This window comes from Danio rerio, chromosome 16 (genome assembly GCF_052040795.2).
Source record: "Danio rerio strain M-AB ecotype USA chromosome 16, GRCz13ab, whole genome shotgun sequence".
In the NCBI taxonomy this organism is placed as follows: domain Eukaryota; kingdom Metazoa; phylum Chordata; class Actinopteri; order Cypriniformes; family Danionidae; genus Danio; species Danio rerio.
The window spans coordinates 22,409,062-22,429,722 of record NC_141036.1 but is presented as its reverse complement, the minus strand read 5'-3'; the positions used below and the strand labels follow the sequence as shown (position 1 = coordinate 22,429,722).

Genomic DNA, 20,661 nt, shown 5'->3' with positions numbered 1-20,661 from the left:
ATGTTGCTGTCAGAGGATGTTTAGTTTTATGCTAATGTTCCGTTCGCTTCTTCAAAACCTGTTTGTACATAAAAGAAAATATTCTGTTGAACACAGTAGATGATATTTGGAAGATTGTTGGAAACCTGTAACCATTGTTTTTTATAGTATGTTGAAATGATGGTGATGTTTGTCCTACTATGGAAAGCAATGATTACATGGTTTCAGCTTTCTTCAAAATATCTTCTTCGGTTTTCAAGATTTTCAAAATTTGCATCTATAGTTTTCAACAGAATAAAGAAATTCCTAATGGTTTGGATGCAAACTTTGATGAGTAAATAGTGAGCAAACTTTTATTTTTGATGAACATTTATTTTTAGTTTACCTTTAAACTATTGCAGGTCATGTTCAATCTAATGTAATGTTCATTCTGACTGCTTAGATAACGAAAGAGGCTATAAATTGTGTTTAATCTACTGAATGAAGAGCTGAGAATCATATTAGCCAGTACTGAATGTTTTCAGTTTTTCATAAAGATATTTTATCATGTTTTTTTTTATTGCTTACTTCTCTGAAAACCAAATTCTAAATGTCTTATGAGCTCATAAAGAGATTTGTTCTAAAGCACTTGCAGCAAATGTTATGCTCACTGAGCAAATAGTCCATTAATGTTGGTGTTAATTAGTGGCAATTAGCTGATTAGTGCAGTTTGTTGTCTTTGTGGTTTTTAATGCATTTTAGTATCAAACTTAATGAATCGTCTTGTTTTTATATGTAGCCTCTTTGGCCACAGGCCGTGTTTTTAAAAGGTGTGCTTTATTATGCTAATTACTGTCATTAGCAAACAACCTGTTATGTATTTAACCTTCTGTTGATATTAGAAATGTATTACTTTACATAATGAGTAAAATAACTTTCTATGATGTCAATTGTTAAATGGCCGTAAAATGGAAAAATAGAATGGAAAAAGCATATTTAGGCATATTTAACATTTTACATTATAAAATAAAATCCCATTTTTTTTTGTAACCTTTTACATAATGCCTCCATACAGTATATGCTAATAAACATAATGTCATTTTTTTTTGTAATTAAACACTTTACTATTTTGTATTTTTAATTTAAAACTATAAATTAAAATCATTTTTTCTAGTTTTGATTCTATTGATTTGTAATCAAAAATTATAAGATTATTTTTATTAATCTATTAATATATTCAAATGTTATGTAAGACATATTGTTTTAATATATATTTATTATACATATTTATGTATTTATTTTTTGGGGGAGCATAATTTGTCATAATATATATATATATATATATATATATATATATATATATATATATATATATATATATATATATATGATAACGGTCCAAATACTAATAACCCCAAATTTATATGTTATAGAAAAATATTAAATACAAATAAAAAAGAAGAAGTCAAGAGAATCAAAAAAATTACAAATTCTGTGGAAATTTTGTAGGTTGTAATTTTTTTATTATTATTTTTTATTTTTTTGCAATATTCAGCTTGAATTTAATTGTATTATCTTTCAATTTTTAAATATGTTTGGTGATTTAATAAATAAATATGTTGGTGTGTTTAATAAATTTGTTTTATTTTAATGCACCAAATAAATTGCCTATATTCACTGAGAAATGGATAAAAATATTCATTTTCAAATTGGGGTGTACTCAAAAATATTTAATTAATGGTTGGGACTTTTTTTTTTATAAATATCTGACAAATCTTAAATTAGAACATGTTTCTTATTCTACAATTTTTATGCATGCAGAGTATTCTGAAAAATCATGTAAGCAAGAATACTTTTGAATAGTTATTTTACCAGCTTATTTCTTTAACACATCTTAAAATATCCCCAAGAACACATTTTTTTTTTTTGCTGAATGGAATGATCTGGATTCCCCCGTCCTGTTTTTGCTGTGAGGAATAAGCTTCTACTTAAAAATACAGCAGCGTTTCCTGCTTTAGACACGCCTGCAGCCCAGAATAACATCAGCCGTAATGAGCACTCAGTCACCGCAGCATATGCAGCCAAAAAAGCATCACTCTGTTTTTACTAAGAAACACGCCATATCCCCCAAAACATAAAAAACTGTAACTGACAACAAAGGTTAGAAAATAGAATTCTATTTAACTGCACCGCAGGCTAATTCATAGGGCACCTGATTATGTTGCAGCTTGTTATCTGTAAAGCCTCGGTATTTATAGGAAAGGTTAACATATGCAGCATTTTCAATTTTTTTTTAAATAACATTTAAAAATGTCATGAACCATATAATTTAATTTACATGTTCAGCATCACCAGCTGATTTAGAAGCAAAAGAAATTTCAATTCAAATTAAAAGCTAGCAAATCACTGTGCAAGACTTTTCTGCCGATAAAAAGTGTCATGTGTGCATAGACGGTTAATTAAGAGTCTAATTTAGTACGTTTTCACTTAACGGTGTGTGGGAGGTTTGCGCTACAAACTCTGCGCTTTGATCATCTCTGTAATCAACGGTAATGAGAAACATCAGTCTATGAGAAATGTGTTGCTCAAGGGATTTTGGGAAATGTAGTACAGCAGATGAGTCACCGTGTCCCTTGAGTCGGGCCCTGTGGGGAAAGGGAACTGTTTGGACGCGAGGCAGGATGCATGTCATCCCTTCCTGCTAAAAATAATACAGGGTGCTTTCGGCCTTCGAACTTGTGTTTACTGATTCAGTGCCACATCTGCACTGCAATTCTCCTCTAAAGTCATGAGAACTCGTAAGTCAAACCACAAGTAGAGGAGAAGAGTTCACGATAGCTAAGGTGGCTTGTTTTTGTGATGGGGGTAAAGCGGGCTGCTCGCTAGGTTACATAAATTTGACAGGGTGTTCTTATTTTTTGCCCGAGTTAAAATAACCAGATGGCTCCACACGTTTGACAGTCTTTCACACATTCCCTATATTAAGAGTGTGCTCAGAAAAGCAGTTATATTTAGCCCAGTTACTGCTGGTTTGCGATTCTCTTTTCAGCATCAACAGCTCTTCTTGGCTTCATTACACATAATGTTCTCGCGAAGGCTCGAAGCCAAAACACGAGGTGCGAGTGTGTTTTGTCTCATAACATTGATTTAGTGCTGATGTCAGGTGATGCAGAAATGGACCGCGTCCCACTGTAGTTTCAACAAGTGCCTTGTTAACATAATTAAAATAGAGTGGCGGGACTGATGGAAAACACGGACGTCACTGCGGTTCTTCTGCGTCCAACCTGTTGCTTTATTTACTCTTATAGTACAGTGGACGGATTCCAAATAAAAGGAATCTAGTGATGGAATCATTTGGTATTTAGTTTGGTTGACAGTTTTTGTATACTCTGCTTTCGGTCAAATTATAAATATGCAAATACATTACTTCAACTTATGGCTTCATTGATTGGAGGCATGTTGAACAGATTGCGAATTGATGATTTGTGAATAAATGACTCTTGTGATTTGGTTCTTTAATGTACATCACAAACATTTAGGGAAACTAAGTTAAAAAAATGTATTAATTTGTCCCTTGTTGTAAATCAAAACATTGAGCGTGAACAGTCACAAACCTGAAGGAATCAATATTCTTTGTACTGAATCAAACATGTTCAAATCAAGCAGTGTAGTCTCATTCCTGCAAGAAATAAATCAGTTCTTTTTACCAGAACATTTGGAGCAAAATATATAGTCGAATTCTGTAATAAATTACAGATTAGGATTTTTTGTGAATTTTATATATATATATAAAATATGTATATCTTACACCGTTTATTTTTTTCCCCAATTTCTGTTTAACAGAGAGAAGATTATTTCAACACATTTCTAAAGAGAATAGTTTTAATAACTCATTTCTAATTTTATTAATTCTGAAATATACCTATATATATATATATATATATATATATATATATATATATATATATATATATATATATATATACAGGGCTTAACTTTGCTGTGCCGGGTAAAACAGCTGCTTCCACTAGCCACTTTTGCTGGTAAAATCATTATTATTATTATTATTTATAGTTTTCTTAAAAGCAGGGTTTGACGATAAGGATGGCCGATTATGAATATGTGATCTTAGAATCTAGAAGCAGCCCGACTGATTTGTAATTGTCTGATGATCTGAGTTATGTAAAATATAGTATTAAAATATATAAAATAAACATATAAAATATATTTTCCCTACCACAAAATTGTGTCTAGTAAAATTGGTGAGTGGCTAGTGATGTTGGAAATCTACTACGACAAAATTTTCCCTACCACAAAATCTGGTCTGATGATCTGATAATATTAGCCCCTTCAAGCTTTTTTTTTTTCGATAGTCTACAGAACAAACCATTGTTATACAATAATTTGTCTATTTAACCTGCCTAGTTAACCTAATTAACCTAGTTAAGCCTTTAAATGTCACTTTAAGTTGTATAGAAGTGTCTTGAAAAATATTATTTACTGTCATCATGGCAAAGATAAAATAAATCAGGTATTAGAGATGAGTTATTAAAACTATTATGTTTAGAACTATGTTGAAAATAATCTCTGTTAAACAGAAATTGGGGAAAAAATAAACAGGGGCCTAATAATTCAGGGGGGCTAATAATTCGGACTATTGTTCGAACTGTGTGTGTGTGTGTGTGTGTGCGTGTGTGTGTGTGTGTGTATAGTCAAGCCTGAAAATATACATAGTCTCTATGGTAAACATATTGTGTAACTGTGTTTTAATTTACTTAAAAAAAAAAAAAAAACTGTAAAATGCATATCTTTAAAACATGCTTTTTTATTATTTGTCTGTGTGTGTGGAATGCATAATTAAGATAGTTATTTGGAGACAAAATGTGACATAAAAACATAATTATATATATATATATATATATATATATATATATATATATATATATATATATATATATATATATATATATATATATGTATATATTTGGGAGTAGAATTCTTTAACCCCAAATATAACATTCCTAAAAAGTTTTAAAAGATTTGCTGATGTTACTTTTAAGAAACAGAAGCGTGCAGAGGAACCAAAACCGGAAGCATTCAATTCTTTACAGTAACCCTCCTTAGAACTAAAAGTGCACGTCAGACAGACCTTTAAAGATGTCAGAAGTTCCCTTCCCAACAAAGTGTCGCAATGATGCCATGCAGTCTGGAAAAAGGTTAAGTTGTGTTATCCAGAGGGCCATTTGGTCTAACCTGGTCACCGTTAATCTGCTAACCACCTCTTACCCGTTGAGTTGGGAGGAGTGAGTGGGCTGACCTAAGGTTTCTTTGCTGAGAGCTCAGCTGGATGGTTGGATCAAAGTGTGTCTTTTTAATGACAGTAGTGGGGAGGGCAAGCAAGGAAACATAAGATAAATGAGATATCACCGTGGCGAAGTGCTGCAAGCCAGCAGGTGTTTCTGAGGCTATTTTTAGCTCCATTAGGGCAGCGAGCCCAATGCCTGTGACTCATTGTTGAAGCTCATTGGCTGACTTCACTAGTGCTGTAAGAACACAGGCTGCTCTTTGTAAAGAGCTCTCTTAAGTCAGAATTAATATTCCCCCCATCATTTCAGGATGCTAAGGGTCATCCGTTTGTTTCACTTCAGAGAGCCGCTTTCGTCGCTTCAGACTTGGCTCTCTTCTAAGAAGTGCTGTCACGACAACAATCCAAGGTGAATTTATTTTGCTAAACACCCAGAAGTTTGTTTCAGATGCAACTGGAGCCGACATGTATCATTGTCGACAGAAAAAGGGAGAGCTTGTGTGAGTGTGTGTGTGTCTGTTTGTGTCTTATATAAGGGATGATATAATATCCATGGGTGCTCTCGGGGAGGAGACACCACACAGCGCAGCTCAATATCTGCAGGAAGAGGAGTCATTATGATGTCGCCAGCGTTGCCATGGCAGCCAGTTTGGGTGGTGGATTGGGTGTGGGTTTTTTGTCATAGCCTAAGATTGCACCACTTGCTTTTATGTTGCTATTTATAATCAGCCATTGCGCATGCAGACATTTTTGATGATGGCGGAGAACATAATGTTCAACCAAACAAGAAATGCTTCACCATTAATGTGTGAATTGCTGCGTGTGTCACAGTAAGTGCCTTGCTATGGCAACTCATTAGGGGAATATTCAAGGCTTAAGAGACACTGGTTCATGGATAGAATCCATGGTTTAAAAGCTTTGCCTATGTGTGTATGTCTGCGTCTGTGTGTTTCTCTGTGTGTGCGCGAGTGTTGAACAGGTGGTAGTGTGTTATGCCAATAACAAGATTTCTGAGGATCAAAGTTACATGGCTAATGATACCAGTCTCTTGCATCTAGTGTGTTTATGGAATATCTATCTATCTATCTATCTATCTATCTATCTATCTATCTATCTATCTATCTATCTATCTATCTATCTATCTATCTATCTATCTATCTATCTATCTATCTATCTCTGTCTGTCTGTCTGTCTGTCTGTCTGTCTGTCTGTCTGTCCGTCCATCCATCCTTCCATTTATGCATCCATCCATCCATCCATCCATTTATCCATCCATCCATCCATCCATTCATTCGTCCATCCATTTAATAATAAAAAAAAAATCTCTGGCCTGATTGACCCTGATTATCATGCACAAACAATATATTTTACAAAACAGTCCTGCATTGTTTGGAACAGCAATTCTTTACATAGATTACAACACTGTTTCCACTATACTCAGTTACTGATTCTGTACAGTTTATCAGCCATTAATGTGATAATGTTAAGACACACATCAAAATGAGCTAACCAATCCATCATGCTGACTAAGCTGAAAAAACATTTGACATTATCATGTTTCCAGACAGTTGCTTAGTCAGTTTCAAATCGAATTGTTTGCAGAGCTTGGCTTCCTGTTGTTGCATCATTCCCAGTTGTGTAATCAACCACTGACTTCACTCACTGAGTGCTTTCCCCTCGATGCGAAACCTAAATTCCCTCGACCATAAGGATATCTTGACCAATGTCTTCTCTACACCCACAGAGCATTCTCTACATATTCTGTATATACAGTACATTTTTCAAACAACTCATTTGTAGCTGTTTTTCATCATGCAGAATAGTCTCTTATGATGAGCATCTCTTTTTAGCCACTTTCTTGGAGACCGTCTTCCAGGCTTGCTATTGATTTTTCACTGTCTGTAAGATAGTTATTGAGGCCATGGGGATGCCCCTTGTTTTTTATTCAGTATTATTTGTAATGAGACACGGCTTGAAACCTACAGCATCAATTTTCCATAATAGTCAAGGTGTGATGCTGGCTCCAAGGAGGAAGGATGATGGGGAATAAGAGGAACACAAACATCACAACTGCCTGAATAACAAACTATGCACCTGCAGTCTTCATTCAGACCAGAGGGGCCAGTAGAGCACTGCAGTAGAGCAGTTTGTGCCAAACCATAGTAATAGTAGTAAACCTTGAGAACTGTGCATGGATTGACTGGGATTGTTTTAGAGACTGCGCCGTACAAAAATAGGGCTGTTATTCTAGATGCTGTAAAAGGGGAGCTCCTGTGGGGCCAAACTTTTGATGAATTTGAGAAGTAGTTGGAGGGCGATGTTCAGCTGAATCAGAATGAAAAGGAAATGAAGAAGATTCTTTTTTCTACCATGTTGGAAATGCATTTCTCGTGTTAATTACTATCAGAAAGTTTTAAAAGTGGTTTCAATTAGAGAATAGTAGAATCTCCACTTGAACTACAATATAACTTAATCTCATGAGGAAAGAAGAGTGGCTAATTTGTATGAATTCTTATGATTTTATTTGTATGAAAATGTAGAATTTTTAAAAGGAGGCATGCTCCCAATCAAAATCCCCACTCCTAAACCTACCCATCATTCTAGGATAAGCATGAACATGACTTTGTTGATCACACCATGTGACTGAGCTTAGATTAAAAGTCTAACATTTCAAATATAATGGAATTTTAAACCACAGATATTTAATCACCTTGGACTTTAGTTATTCAAATATTCGTATGCTCTGAAAATATTTTTAATTATGTGAAGCGTCTTTTTTGTATAGAGAAAACCCATTCCCAACATCCTTTTTGTTTTAATGGGAAACAAAAACTTTGAAGCTCACCAACTCAAATATGAAAACTTCTAACTCCAGTGTGGCTATTTGGTAATACCATAGAAATACATAAAGTTGCCATACATACAGTATATGTACACTATAAAAAAATTTGTACTTCACAAGTTTTTTCCTTTTATTTAGGAATTGCATTACTGGATCAAAAGTCAAACTCTGCTGAAAGAGCAAACTCTACAGTTTAACAAAGTGACTTATTAACAGTTTAGTAAAATAGTATAAAAATAATATAGTGTATAAGAATAATATATAAATAAAATTGTAACACTTTAAGGTTTATTAGTTAATGCATTTACTAACATGAACTAATCATGAACAACACATGTACAGCATTTATTAATCATAATTGAACATTTGCTAAAGCATTATTAACATCCAAGTCCATGCTTGTTAACATAAGTTAATGCACCATGAGTTAACAAACTAACAATGAACTACTGTATTTTCATTAACTAACGTTAACTAACATGAACAAATACAGTAGTAAATGTATTGTTCATTGTTCATGTTAGTAAATGCATTAATTAACATTAACTAATGAACATTGTAAAGTGTGACCGATAAAATAATATATCGCGAAATGTGCTTAAAAAGTAACAGAAAATGTACTGTTAAAACAGTAAAATACAATGAATGTTTATTACAAGGTTTTTGTAGTCTTATACAACACCAAACCAGACTATATATGACTTTAAACTATTAAAAACATGTATAAAAGTCACTTTTTAAAGGTTAAAAGTTATTGGAAAAAGATCAAGGTCCCATAACCCAATTTAAAAGCATAAATAAATGGAAAAAATAAAAACATGAATCATCAAATATGGAAAAACTGCTAATTTACAGATATTTTTGCAGTGTGTTCAATCATTTAAGTATGTCAGAAAGCATAATAATAATAATAATAATAATAATAATAATAATAAAAATAAGGGCATTTAGAAAAGGCATGGACTAAATCACTGTATTTTTTCTTTTTTTCAGTGGACATTAAGCCAGAGGTACCACTGGCTCTTGATCCAGGCTCTCCACTGGATCTTCGTACAGACATTAGGATGCAGGGCTCTGCTTCAGAAGTCACTGTCTGGGAAAGACAACTTCAACAAGAACTGCTCCTCATTCAGAAACAGCAGCAGATTCAGAAGCAGTTACTCATCACTGAGTTTCAGAAGCAGCACGAAAACCTGGTTCGCCAGCATCAGGCCCAAATACAGGAGCACCTGAAGGTAACAACAAAAAACCTGAGCGATGATGCAATGCTAAAAGCAAGAGGTGCAATACAGCCATATACTGTAATCCAAATGTATAACAAACATCTGACTCTCAGTTGCAGCAGGAACTTCACGTCATGAAGCAACAACAGGAGCAGCTGGAGAAAGAACGGAAACTAGAGCTCCAGAGTCAGGAGAGAGAACTGGAGAGACATCGGCGCGAACAACAAGTGCTGGTTCTGCGGAACAGAGAGCGGACCAGAGAGAGTAAGAGCTCATCATCACGATCACCCACACAAAAGCTGTCTAATGTCTATCCACATCAAAACGTCAGCAGTCAGATGACACATTTAAATGACGTCTGCTTCTTTTACATGTTGATTTGAGAAGGTGTTAGACAACACAGGTTGGCATTGTTAATAAAAAAGTAGTGGAAACTAGTCAAGTAAATTTGAGCTGGGTTTAAATGTATAGTGTTTCATTTTAGACAAAATGAAAAATTGAAAAAAGTCAAGATAACAAATATGTTTATGTTGATTTCACTTATTTTAATAAGCTAATCAGGATTTGATTTCTTTTTTAAGTTATACAAAGTTGGTCAGTTTGATTGATGTAAGTTTACATAACTAGAAAAGTTCATTTGATTCAACAACAAAAAAAAATTGTCAGCAAGATTTTTTTAACAGCGCAATTAGACTAAAAAGCAATTTGTTGCTTAAAAGTATTTTTTTATAGTTAACTCACAGTTAGCTGTAAATACATTGTGATTAATTGTGTGTATATTATATCACTGTTAGCCTAATGCTGTACACAAAATAAGGTTAAAGTAATGAACAAGTTACCAGAATATAAAGCAGGTTTTTAGAATGCAAGACTAAGTATATTATAATTTTTTGTAAATATATACAAAAATACAATATAGAGGGTTAGTGTTGAAAGGTCAGAGATTATACATTTAGTTAAAAAAAATTAGAAAGTAAATTAGAAAGTAGGAAGGGGGAGATGTATTACCCTATTTCATTCAAAAATAAAAATCAATCAATCAGTTGGACTATCGAGAGGTTTGCATTCTAATAGACTTAGTTTTATATATTATATTATATCAAAATATAACAGAAACATACGTTCTCTGTCCCTGTAATAAAAACATAAATGGAGTGAAAAAAATTCACAGATTCCCAGAATTTCTAAAATGCACTGATGGTTGGTTGAGTTGTTCTGTAAAGAAATTTGCCATTCATTTGATTCTCAGATGTTTTTTTTTTTCTTTAATAAAAAACACTTTAAAAACGTACAAACCCTGTCATTGTCCTTAGCCAAATTAAACGTACAGCTTTAATAGTTTAGTTATCCTTAAAACTGTAAAAAAAATAAATAAATCAAAAATATCAAGTTTAAATTAATATCGTTCACAACAATTAAATCAAAACATGAAATTATAAAGAGTATTACTATTTTACTAAGTGTCTGTCTGTCACATTTGCATTAAATTTAGCATACAATGCATACAATACACCTTTAAGACCATGACTTGGAAGTGACATCATTTGATGGAGGAGAAGCTGACAGTGATCAAGGATGTGTTCTATCACTGAATTGTAGGATTGTATGCTTGTTTTTGTACGATTTTTTGAGGGCAACAAGCTTAAGTCAGGCTCTGTCACATTTTTTATAAGTGAAAATGTAAGTTTCTGGTAGACTGCATATAGATGAGAAGGGTTCAGATGCATAAATCTCTATCTGAAATGCTCTTCTAATATTAGTATTTTTATCAGGCTCCTATGTCTTGATTCAGTAATTAAATTTTTATGGCAAAGAATAGGCTACTCTCATTGCTTTTAATATGAAAAAAAAAACTTATTATAAACATAAGAGGCTGAGTAAAATGCTCATTGTAGAAGAAAATTCCAGAAGTTTTTGCATCTGAACTCTTCATTTATTATTTTAAGATATTTTTTTTACCCAAAAATATGTCTAAATATCAATGTTATTGAGAGTTGCCATAAGATTTATGCAGTAATAAGTCAACTGGGAGTTTTGCATATAAATTATGATCTAATTTTCATGCCTCACTCCTGCTGTCCAGAAGAGGGAGATGTTCCTTCACTTGTTTAAGCCCTGCTAAAAAAAAAAAAAATGCTGTAGACAGTAGAGGCTTAGATACATCTGAGCTGGAGCGTGTGGGTGAATGTGTAGGAGAGATGCTATTGTTTTTTTTTTCTTCTTCTTTTTTTTTCTTTCGTTGAGGCCAATCCTGCTGTGTCTGGGAGTGGCAGTAATACAATCATTTCTCTGACCTTGAAATGAAGCCAAGCTCTGCAAAACATTCTTTTAGTTCATGGTGACTGTAGCAAAATAATCAGAGAATGTTAGCTGAGCTCTGTCAGGAATGTTCCAGTTTTACTGTACTCATTTTAAGTTTAAATATATTTTGATCAAACCCCAAGATGCTTATGATATCTTTGTGTGTCCATCTCCTGGCCTGACAGGTGCAGTGGCCAGCAATGAGGTCAAGCAGAAACTCCAGGAGTTTCTGTTGAGTAAATCCACCAAAGACATTACATTGAATGGGATCCCTCAGAAAATCACGCAGAGCTCTAAACTCTGGTACACGTAAGTTGTCTTCATGTGTACTGTTTAATTTACGGGATTAATTTAAATAGATGTAGCCTGGAAATGCCCTAAAAACTACAGTTTATTTCAATAGATCATTCACTATATTTTAAAGGTTTGGTGAGAATAAGACATTTTGATCACACTTTAATTTTAAGGTCCCTTTGTTGAATTTAAGTTACATTGCATCTACATGCCAATTAATTCTCATTAGATTATATGTAGACTGTTAGGTTGAGGTTAGGGTTAGGTGTAAGTTGACATGTACTTGCAAAGTTTCTTTTAGTCAGTTAAATGTCTGTTGAAGAAGCAGTATCAACATTAAGCAGACAGCAGACATATGTATGAGTGTCACATGATCTTTTAGAAATAATTTTTGAGGATTGATATATTTGCTGATATTTTATGTCATGTTACATTAGGAGTAATGTATGGTGGCTGAGATAGCTCAAACGCGCTGCAAGTTAAGAAAACACATGCAAATAAAACAACACACATGCACAGACATTCTTACAAGACAAGCAAATACAATTATTAATACAAATAAATGTGTCTGGGTAGTAATTATTACTCATCATAATTACTCATCATTAGGGATTAAAGTATAGAAAGAGCAAGAGACTGTATGATCAGAACATTAAAATAAACAGCAAAACTCACCTTTCAGACCTCCGACATTGCTGCATCTTTCTGTATGTGCATTTGCTGTAAGAATTTGTATGCATGTGTAATGTCCAACTGGTAAAGACGTTTTTCTATTTGTACATGTTTTCTTAACCTGCAGCACATTTGAGCTTTTTCGGCCACATCAATTGCACAACTATTTACAAAAATAAAGACCATAACACAAAGAACACCATCACATAGACAATGAACAACAAGGAACCGATTAAAACAATACAAATGCACTGAACTTCAGTAAATAAGCAAATAAACAAGGAACAGGTGACCACAATAAGTAACAGCAGGGTCATACTAGGGACAGGGAGCTTTTGCATAACAACAATGTGCTAAAAATATTTACATTGGAACTATAATGAATGATATACAGTTGAAGTCATATTTTTTAGACCCCCTGTTTATTTTTTACCCCAATTTCTATTTAACGGAGATACTTTTTTTTTTTTTCAGAACATTTCTAAACATAATAGTTTTAATACAGTTGAAGTCAGAATTATTAGCCCCCCTGAATTATTATGCCCCCTGTTTATTTCTTCCCCAATTTGTGTTTAACGGAAAGAAGATTTTTTTCAACACATTTGTATACATAAAATTTTCATAGCTCATCTCTAATAACTGATTTATTTTATCTTTGCCATGATGACAGTAAATAATATTTTACTAGATATTTTTCAAGACACTTCTATGCAGCTTAAAGTGACATTTAAAGGCTTAACTTGGTTCATTAAGTTAATGAGGTTTGAACAATAATGGTAAATAAAGTTAACTCTACTTAGGATTTAAAAAGGTAATCATAAATAAATTGGAAGAACATCTAATTTGATTCAGTTTTTGCTAATAATCATAAATGTGATGCAGAAGAGGATTGTAATGGAGCTCAGAGTAGCTGTCAGCTGTATTTATGACTGCACGGTAAGTTCAGGAGTTCAGTTTGCATCTCCTTTCTGTTCAGGGCCTCCCATCACACCTCTCTAGAGCAAAGTTCACCTCCTTTGGGAGGTGCGTCCTCCTCTTGCAAGATCTCCCTGCCCTCCCCACAGGACTACCGGGACGACTTTCCTCTGAGGAAGACAGGTAGGTTCCTAAAAGTTGGCCTCTTAAAAATCTATTAAATAATATAATAAAATGTAAAGAAAATTAGCTGCATTGTCACAAATAGCAATAACTCATTTTGTAATATTACCACTGCATTCACAAAACATACTACACATTCTACCTAATTTGTGGTTTTGGTGAAAAGCCATTGCTCTGAAACACGAGAGGAGGAACTCAAGTCCTTTTCCCAGAATTACACAATCCCTTGAGAAGTAGCACATAAGCTCATATTTGCATTATTTCAGGGAGAGCTTAAGTACAGCAAATGAAGAGTGAATTTCCACAGTAGGATTTCTTTTCCTCTGAGCATGCGATGGAACCACAGATTTCCTAAAACGCTAAAAGGTATATAATTTTCAACTATATTATAGGCTTTAATTATTTAGAAAATCCTTGACTTTTTCGCAGAAAACACCACAGGTTTGTTGACTCAGTGTTGGAGGGAGTCTCGTAGGAAGTCTGTATTAATGTGAGTTATGACTCCCACTTGGCCGGCCAGTCATGAGTTCTTGCAAAGGGCGAACCGTTCATAACTGTGCTGTTAAGTCACGGAAATGACATTACATTCCTTCCCCTTTGTGTCCCTTTGAATTATGATGGTAAACAATTATACCTGCTTAAATGCTTTACCATATGGGTTGGCATGTTGTCTATTTACATAATTTAGGGATCAGGCAAGGGAGGTTTAATCCCAAATTATGCCGACTGTGTCTGCCAAATGTAAACTAATCTAAGGCAATTATGTAGGTTGTTCTGTTCAAATAAGCACTTTATAGACACATGAAAGAGACATGTTTATTGTCTTAGCTTTTGAACAGTAACCTCCCAGTTTCAGCATCAATTCCTGCACCGCTTCGCTGAAACCAGCCAATATCCTGAGAAGCTAAAAGAGCGAAAGGTTCTGCAATCCAAACAGCCTGCTGAGAAAGCAATGGCAGTCCAGAGAAGAAGAAGAAGAAGAAGAAGAAGAAGAAGAAGAAGAAGAAGAAGAAGAAGAAAGACTGAATGAAAGGAAGAATGATTTGTTACTATTAAGAAAACTTACAGACATGAATGGCTTTGCTCCCTATAACACAGTGACATGTAGTGTGACAGTGAAAAAAAAAAATCCCCCAAGTTATAGCATCACCAAGTGACCTAACTCTGTAATTATTCTACTGTGGTCTTAGAACATACCTGACAACATTCCCATTTTCCCCCTCAAAGGTCCTCAGCTTTTTGGTACAGTCCATATCCACAGTACACTTACTAACCCAATTATCAAATGTGTTATTTAGACAAATAGCCACCCGGTCTCCCAGAATTTTAGAGTCAAATGTTGGCAAATATGACTTAGAATGAACTCACACATTAACATGATTAAAATATCTCTTTTTAGTCAAGAGTTATAGCCATATTAGTAAAAGTGAGACTGACCAATTCAACATTTTGGCATCCTACTGTTATTGCCAATGAAATGTTCATAATTGTTATCAGCTTTTGGCATTCAGATCTCAGAAAATTAAATCTTAACTAACACTGGAGTTAAAATTTGACCCATATTACTACAATATCCTTACTTCCCTAAATATGGTACTCTTTTATTGTAACACTGGTATTTTATTAACGGTAACACTTTATTTTGATGGTCCATTTGAGTATTGGTAGACTGTCTGCTTAATATCTGTTGATTGCTCCTTCAACAGAAATTTAACTGACTATAAGAAACTTTGCAAGTACATGTCAGTTTACACCAACCCTAACCCTAACTTAACAGTCTACTTATAATCTAATGAGAACTAGTTGGCATGTAGATGCAATGTAATTTAAATTCAACAAACGGACCATCAAAAAAAAAAAAAAAAAAAAGGTGACCAAAGTAACAAATAAAAAGAATGTATAAGAATTTCTAACAAGAATGGTCATAATGCTCAAATTGATTGCATGCATTTCTGCGTCCTCTATTTTTTCTTGTGCCATTGGATATGAATACATCTGTTGCCTAGCAACTTTCTGGTAACAAAAAAGCACAATTACTTCAGACATGTCTTTCAAACTTTCACAAAAACAACATTTTCACTGTAGAGAAAAATGTTTGCTCTCCCCTTTGCCAGACAAAGGTATGCACCTTTAAAGTCTAGTAACTTTTACACAAGTATAGCCTATATTACAACAAAAATTGTATTTTTAGGTTAATGACTTATAAATTAAAAATATGTAATACATATAAATAAAATGACAATACATTCAAAGTGTAATTCTAAAATTTCAATAAAAGCTATAAATGTAAATGTTAATTTCTTTTCGGCTTAGTCCCTTTATTAATCTGGGGTCGCCACAGCGGAACGAACCGCCAACTTATCCCGCACGTTTTTACACAGCGGATGCCCTTTCAGCTGCAACCCATCTCTGGGAAACACCCACACACACTCATTTACACTCATACACTACAGACAATTTAGCCAACCCAATTCAACTGTACAGCATGTCACAGCTTTGGACTGTGAGGGAAACTGGAGCACCCGGAGGAAACCCACACAAACACAGTGAGAACATGCAAACTCCACACAGAAACCCCAACTGACCCAGCCGAGGCTCGAACCAGCAACCTTCTTGCTTTGAGGCGACAGCACTACCTACTGCGTCGCCTGAATGTAAAAATGATGTGACAAAAAGATAGGTACAGTCTTATATGAATGGTCAGACTGACTGCTACATTCACCCTAGTGATTATATTTCGGGAAGTTCCAGTATTAACTTTTTAGTAGTTTTGAGGGATTTTGTACTTCTGATTGCTTGGTTGTGTTGCTGTTAGGTTAAGCCTTGATGATGATGTGTATGGTTTTTGGTTTTGTTGGAACGATAACTTTCAGAGCAGAATGTTCATTTCTGAAAACTGGTTACTAGAATTTCACATTTATTATTCAACTCAATTCAGTTTAATTAAATTCATGTTTATTTACATAGCATGTTTACAATGTCAGAGCAGCTTAACAGAGAAGTTCTAGTAAATATAATTTGAAATTGTGTCAGTCCAGTTTTCAAAGTTGAAGTTCAGTTCAGTGTGGATTAATTTTCACTGTTGAAAGTCCAAACACTGAAGAGCAAATCCATCAATGCGCAGCTACACAAGTCCCAAACCATGCAAGCCAGTGGCGACAGTGGTGAGGAACCAACTTCACCAATTTTAAAAAGTAAAGGAAAAAAACTTGAGAGAAACCAGGCTCAGTCGAGCACGACCATTTCTCCTCTGGCCAAACTTTTTGTGCAGAGCTTCAGTCTGGGCGCCGGAGGCTGGAGAATGATGGACGTCCATCATGATGAACCGCAGGTGTGAGTAGGTCACTGGCGGGTGTTCAGGCTGGCCTTTGGGATCAATGTGGAGAAACATCTCTCACTGCGTCTTTCAGGTCTCATGCTTTCCACTCCTTCATGACCGCCACAGCATCTGCTCAGGATACGGCCAGGTCCACGGTTATGGAGACCTCTAGAATTCTTCTATGGTTGGCATCATCTCTTTAGAGGACTTGGATCACATACATGGTGCTGCACAATCTCCAGAGGCCTCAGAATGAGTATGGAGAACAAAGAAAACAATTAGCATAGCTGCTGTTTGTATTTGATTTATTACTTAATTTTTTGACAAAATTTCAAATCAAACATTTAGTAGAGAATTTTAATGTATTTTACAGGAAACCAAAGGTGTGATTAGCAACCCAACCTGTATGTGTGTTAATTTTACCCAATACACAAACCTTTCAAAATCTCTTTCTTGCCAGTTGGATTCCAAACTCTATATGTGGTCACACCCATTCAGGATCCCCTTCCCCCTCTTCCTGTCCATCTTCATTATATTCTTCTCAAAGCAGAGGAGACACACAAAGATACTAGTTGACCCCTGAATTTTCATTTAAAATGCTTGAGTGGCACATGTCAAAAATTGTAGCTTTGTGCTGTGGAGAAAATTAACCAAAGCTGTTTTGTTAAACTACAGGAAGTTATTAATAAAACAATAACATTTTGGTCCCTTTCATACCCCAGGTGCAATGCAGAGCCAGCTGTGTTTTTTGCTAGTTTCATCCTGGCACAGGCATCATTTTCATGTCCTGTGCCACATTGTTTAACATGCACCCATTTCAATTGAATTCAATTCATGTTTATTTATATAGCGCTTTTAAAATGTAGATAAATTTCACTGCTGACAGTTCAAACACTGACGAGCAAATTCATCCATGCACAGCTCTACAAGTCCCAAACCAAGTCTGTCATGGAGGTATTTTAGGCCGCATTGTTGGCGTGTTGCTCTTTTGAGGCAATCAAAATTGGCCACATCATTGACCAACTAAAAGATAAAAAAAGAAGCCAAAAAATTATTAAACAAATTAACAACAGGGTGAGAATGTGGTAAAATTCGAAATCTTGGTAAAAATCAGCAGAGGGCTTTTTCTGGATTGCTTTTTAAAACTGTCGGTTGGGTTTAGGGAAGTGGGTGGACAGGTTAATAGGTGCTTTTGAAAACATTATTGATCGAGTTTAGGGAAAGAGAAGGGTGGGTCAGTCAGTCAGTAAGTCAACAGCGGCCTCTGGTGGATTTTTGCTAGAAGAACAGGCACAAATGGCACTCGAATGGCACAAAAACTGCAAAAGAACATACCTCCTTGGATGTATTTCGCAATATCCAGAAATGTATATAGCAGTACGTTTTCAGAATGAGCCTGGGTTGAATATCTAGCAAATGCAACTCACTCTTAAAGGTAATAGAACATGAGATTCTGATTGGTTTATACATGTTACACACGAAACACACCCTTAACTCATTAAGAGCTTGAGAACAACACTTTTTTATACCATGCGCCAGGTGCACTGACCATATTTTCCTTTCTTAAAATAGCAAAAGTGGATTCAAACCTAAGTGCACCATGGTCCTGTGCTTTAAACTATGCATTTAGGTCATTAGAATAGAGTCCTGAGTTTGCCTTATTTTCTCAGTGGTTTATCAACAGCTTTGGTTTGATCTCATTTTTGTGGAGAACACTTGACCGAGCTTGAATTTGTAAAACCAAACAAAACAAGGTAATTTATCTCTAAAGCATCTCATGATTAGCCTGTTTACCTGACGCCTATCATCTTAATGCTGTGTTTTGGAGTTAAAAAAAGATCTGTGTGTTTGGGGCACATGACACTGCCGAATGCAGGAATAGGCCGGCTTATTGAAGAGTGGAAAAAACCTCCTTAATCTTGACCCACATACCAAACATGTGGAGCAGGTGCAGCTGAGATGAGAAGGATTAAATGGTGGATATTTTGGGATGTCAGACCAGGCTTGGTTTGTTATATCATCTCTTTGTTCCCTACCAGAACAAAACAAGAAAGTGGGATGCAATGATGAAGTAATATGGTTTGCAAGGGTAGTGGTGTTGCATCACATTGTCTTTGTCTCCTGGGTAAACAGGTGTTTGTGTTTTAACTGAAGAGATAAAGTATCAAAGAGGCTGTGTGTAAGAGCAGGTGTGTGTAAAGACCGCTTTCCTTTAGGATGTTTGACTCAGCTCTTCTGTTAAAGAAATGCAGTAGATAAGCACATACATAAATAGGGGACCCTATTTGGGTCAGAATACTGCAATTGTGGACTGAATGTATCTTTATGTTATGGGTAGAGCCAGACAGAATTTGCAGACATTTTTTTGCTATTTCTGCGGATAACTTAGGAAAAAAATCTGCAGATTTATGCGGAATGATTTTGGGAGTATCATAACTTAAATCTTAATATATGAAATAAAAAATAGCTTTTTAACTTTTATGTATTGTTTACCTTATTGTAAAGTGTGACCAATTTTGTCAACTTGCCCATGCCATTTTTTACCTGCACACTCAAATTCAAAACCGGGAAACCACCCAGTCTAGCAACACTGCTTCTGATTGCAAGAGAAATATGGGAAATATCTGAAGACTGAAGGCATTTTATGCCGTTTAGCCTTATAATCTTAAAATGTGAGCAAAATCACCTGTTTTGGACATTGTGCTAGAGAATCATTCAAATACGAGCTCTAAAGTAACGTTTGTGAATGAGCAACTGTTTCTGCTTTTCTGACGTGAGAGCTGCAGATGTGAATGAATGGCGGAAAAAGTAGTTCCTCATGCAAAAGGGTTTTTAGACTCTCTGAGTTTGATTTTCTTTTAATATACACGATTATGCCATCAAACTGTTGTATAAACGCAATATCACATTCATAGCAGTGCAATATGGCTGTATATCATCACTTGTGGAACACTAAACCACTTGGCCAGTGGCCTTGAGCCAACATACGCCTCCCACCAGTGCCGATATACAACCATATTGCACTGCTATTCATTCAATTTTAGTTATTAATGCTAATAGTTATGTGAATTTTCACAGTACAACAATAATTTATTCATTTAGCAATGTTTACTTACATTTTAGCAGAAATTGTCTTTGTCATCTCATACACTCTTTACACCGTTCAGACACTTAATAGACCACACAACTCCGAAGTGAACTTGGTCTTCAGGTTCAGTCTGCCCAGTAAACATCAGTCAGTAGTGTTTGCCCTCCAGTACTGCTTTCAAATATAATAATATGATTGATTTATGAGCCTGTTAAAGCTCTGCCTCATACATACTTCTGTTTGACTTGGCCTCTGCTTCCAGTCTACGAAAGAAAAGCCAAGCAGGTGTCGCACATTAACAGAGTGCATTGGGATAAAAGTTATAATATGATAGAAATATGATGACAATAATCAATTTATAAGTTGATTAAAGGACATAAACTGTATGTAAGTGTATAAACAGATAAAAATATAAATAAAGTAAATAGGATATAATACTTTTAATATTAACATTATTATACATATTGAGGGAATGTACATGTAAAAAATAGTAACTTATCGAAACAATTACAAATATAATAATTAGTTTAACAGGTAACAAAAGGAACTAAACTTAATGTT

At 34.7% G+C, this 20,661-nt stretch overlaps 1 protein-coding gene and 1 long non-coding RNA gene across 25 annotated transcripts in view; one reads left to right on the top strand and one right to left on the bottom strand.

Annotated features, from left to right (window-relative positions):
- hdac9b (histone deacetylase 9b) overlaps nt 1–20,661 on the top strand; it is a 180,104-nt gene that overhangs the window by 128,459 nt on the left and 30,984 nt on the right. For 17 of the 24 annotated variants that reach the window (XM_087285429.1, XM_087285426.1, XM_087285428.1 and 14 more), the window contains 4 exons: nt 9,099–9,340; nt 9,442–9,592; nt 11,815–11,938; nt 13,572–13,693. In XM_087285429.1, coding sequence (XP_087141555.1) covers nt 9,099–9,340; nt 9,442–9,592; nt 11,815–11,938; nt 13,572–13,693 — 639 coding nt within the window. 24 annotated transcript variants of the gene reach the window in all.
- Nucleotides 12,680–19,466, bottom strand: LOC147840240 (uncharacterized). The gene is made up of 3 exons (XR_015511270.1): nt 15,476–19,466; nt 13,196–15,390; nt 12,680–13,151 (listed from the first exon to the last, which is right to left on the bottom strand). It is a non-coding gene; the product is annotated as an uncharacterized LOC147840240 (long non-coding RNA).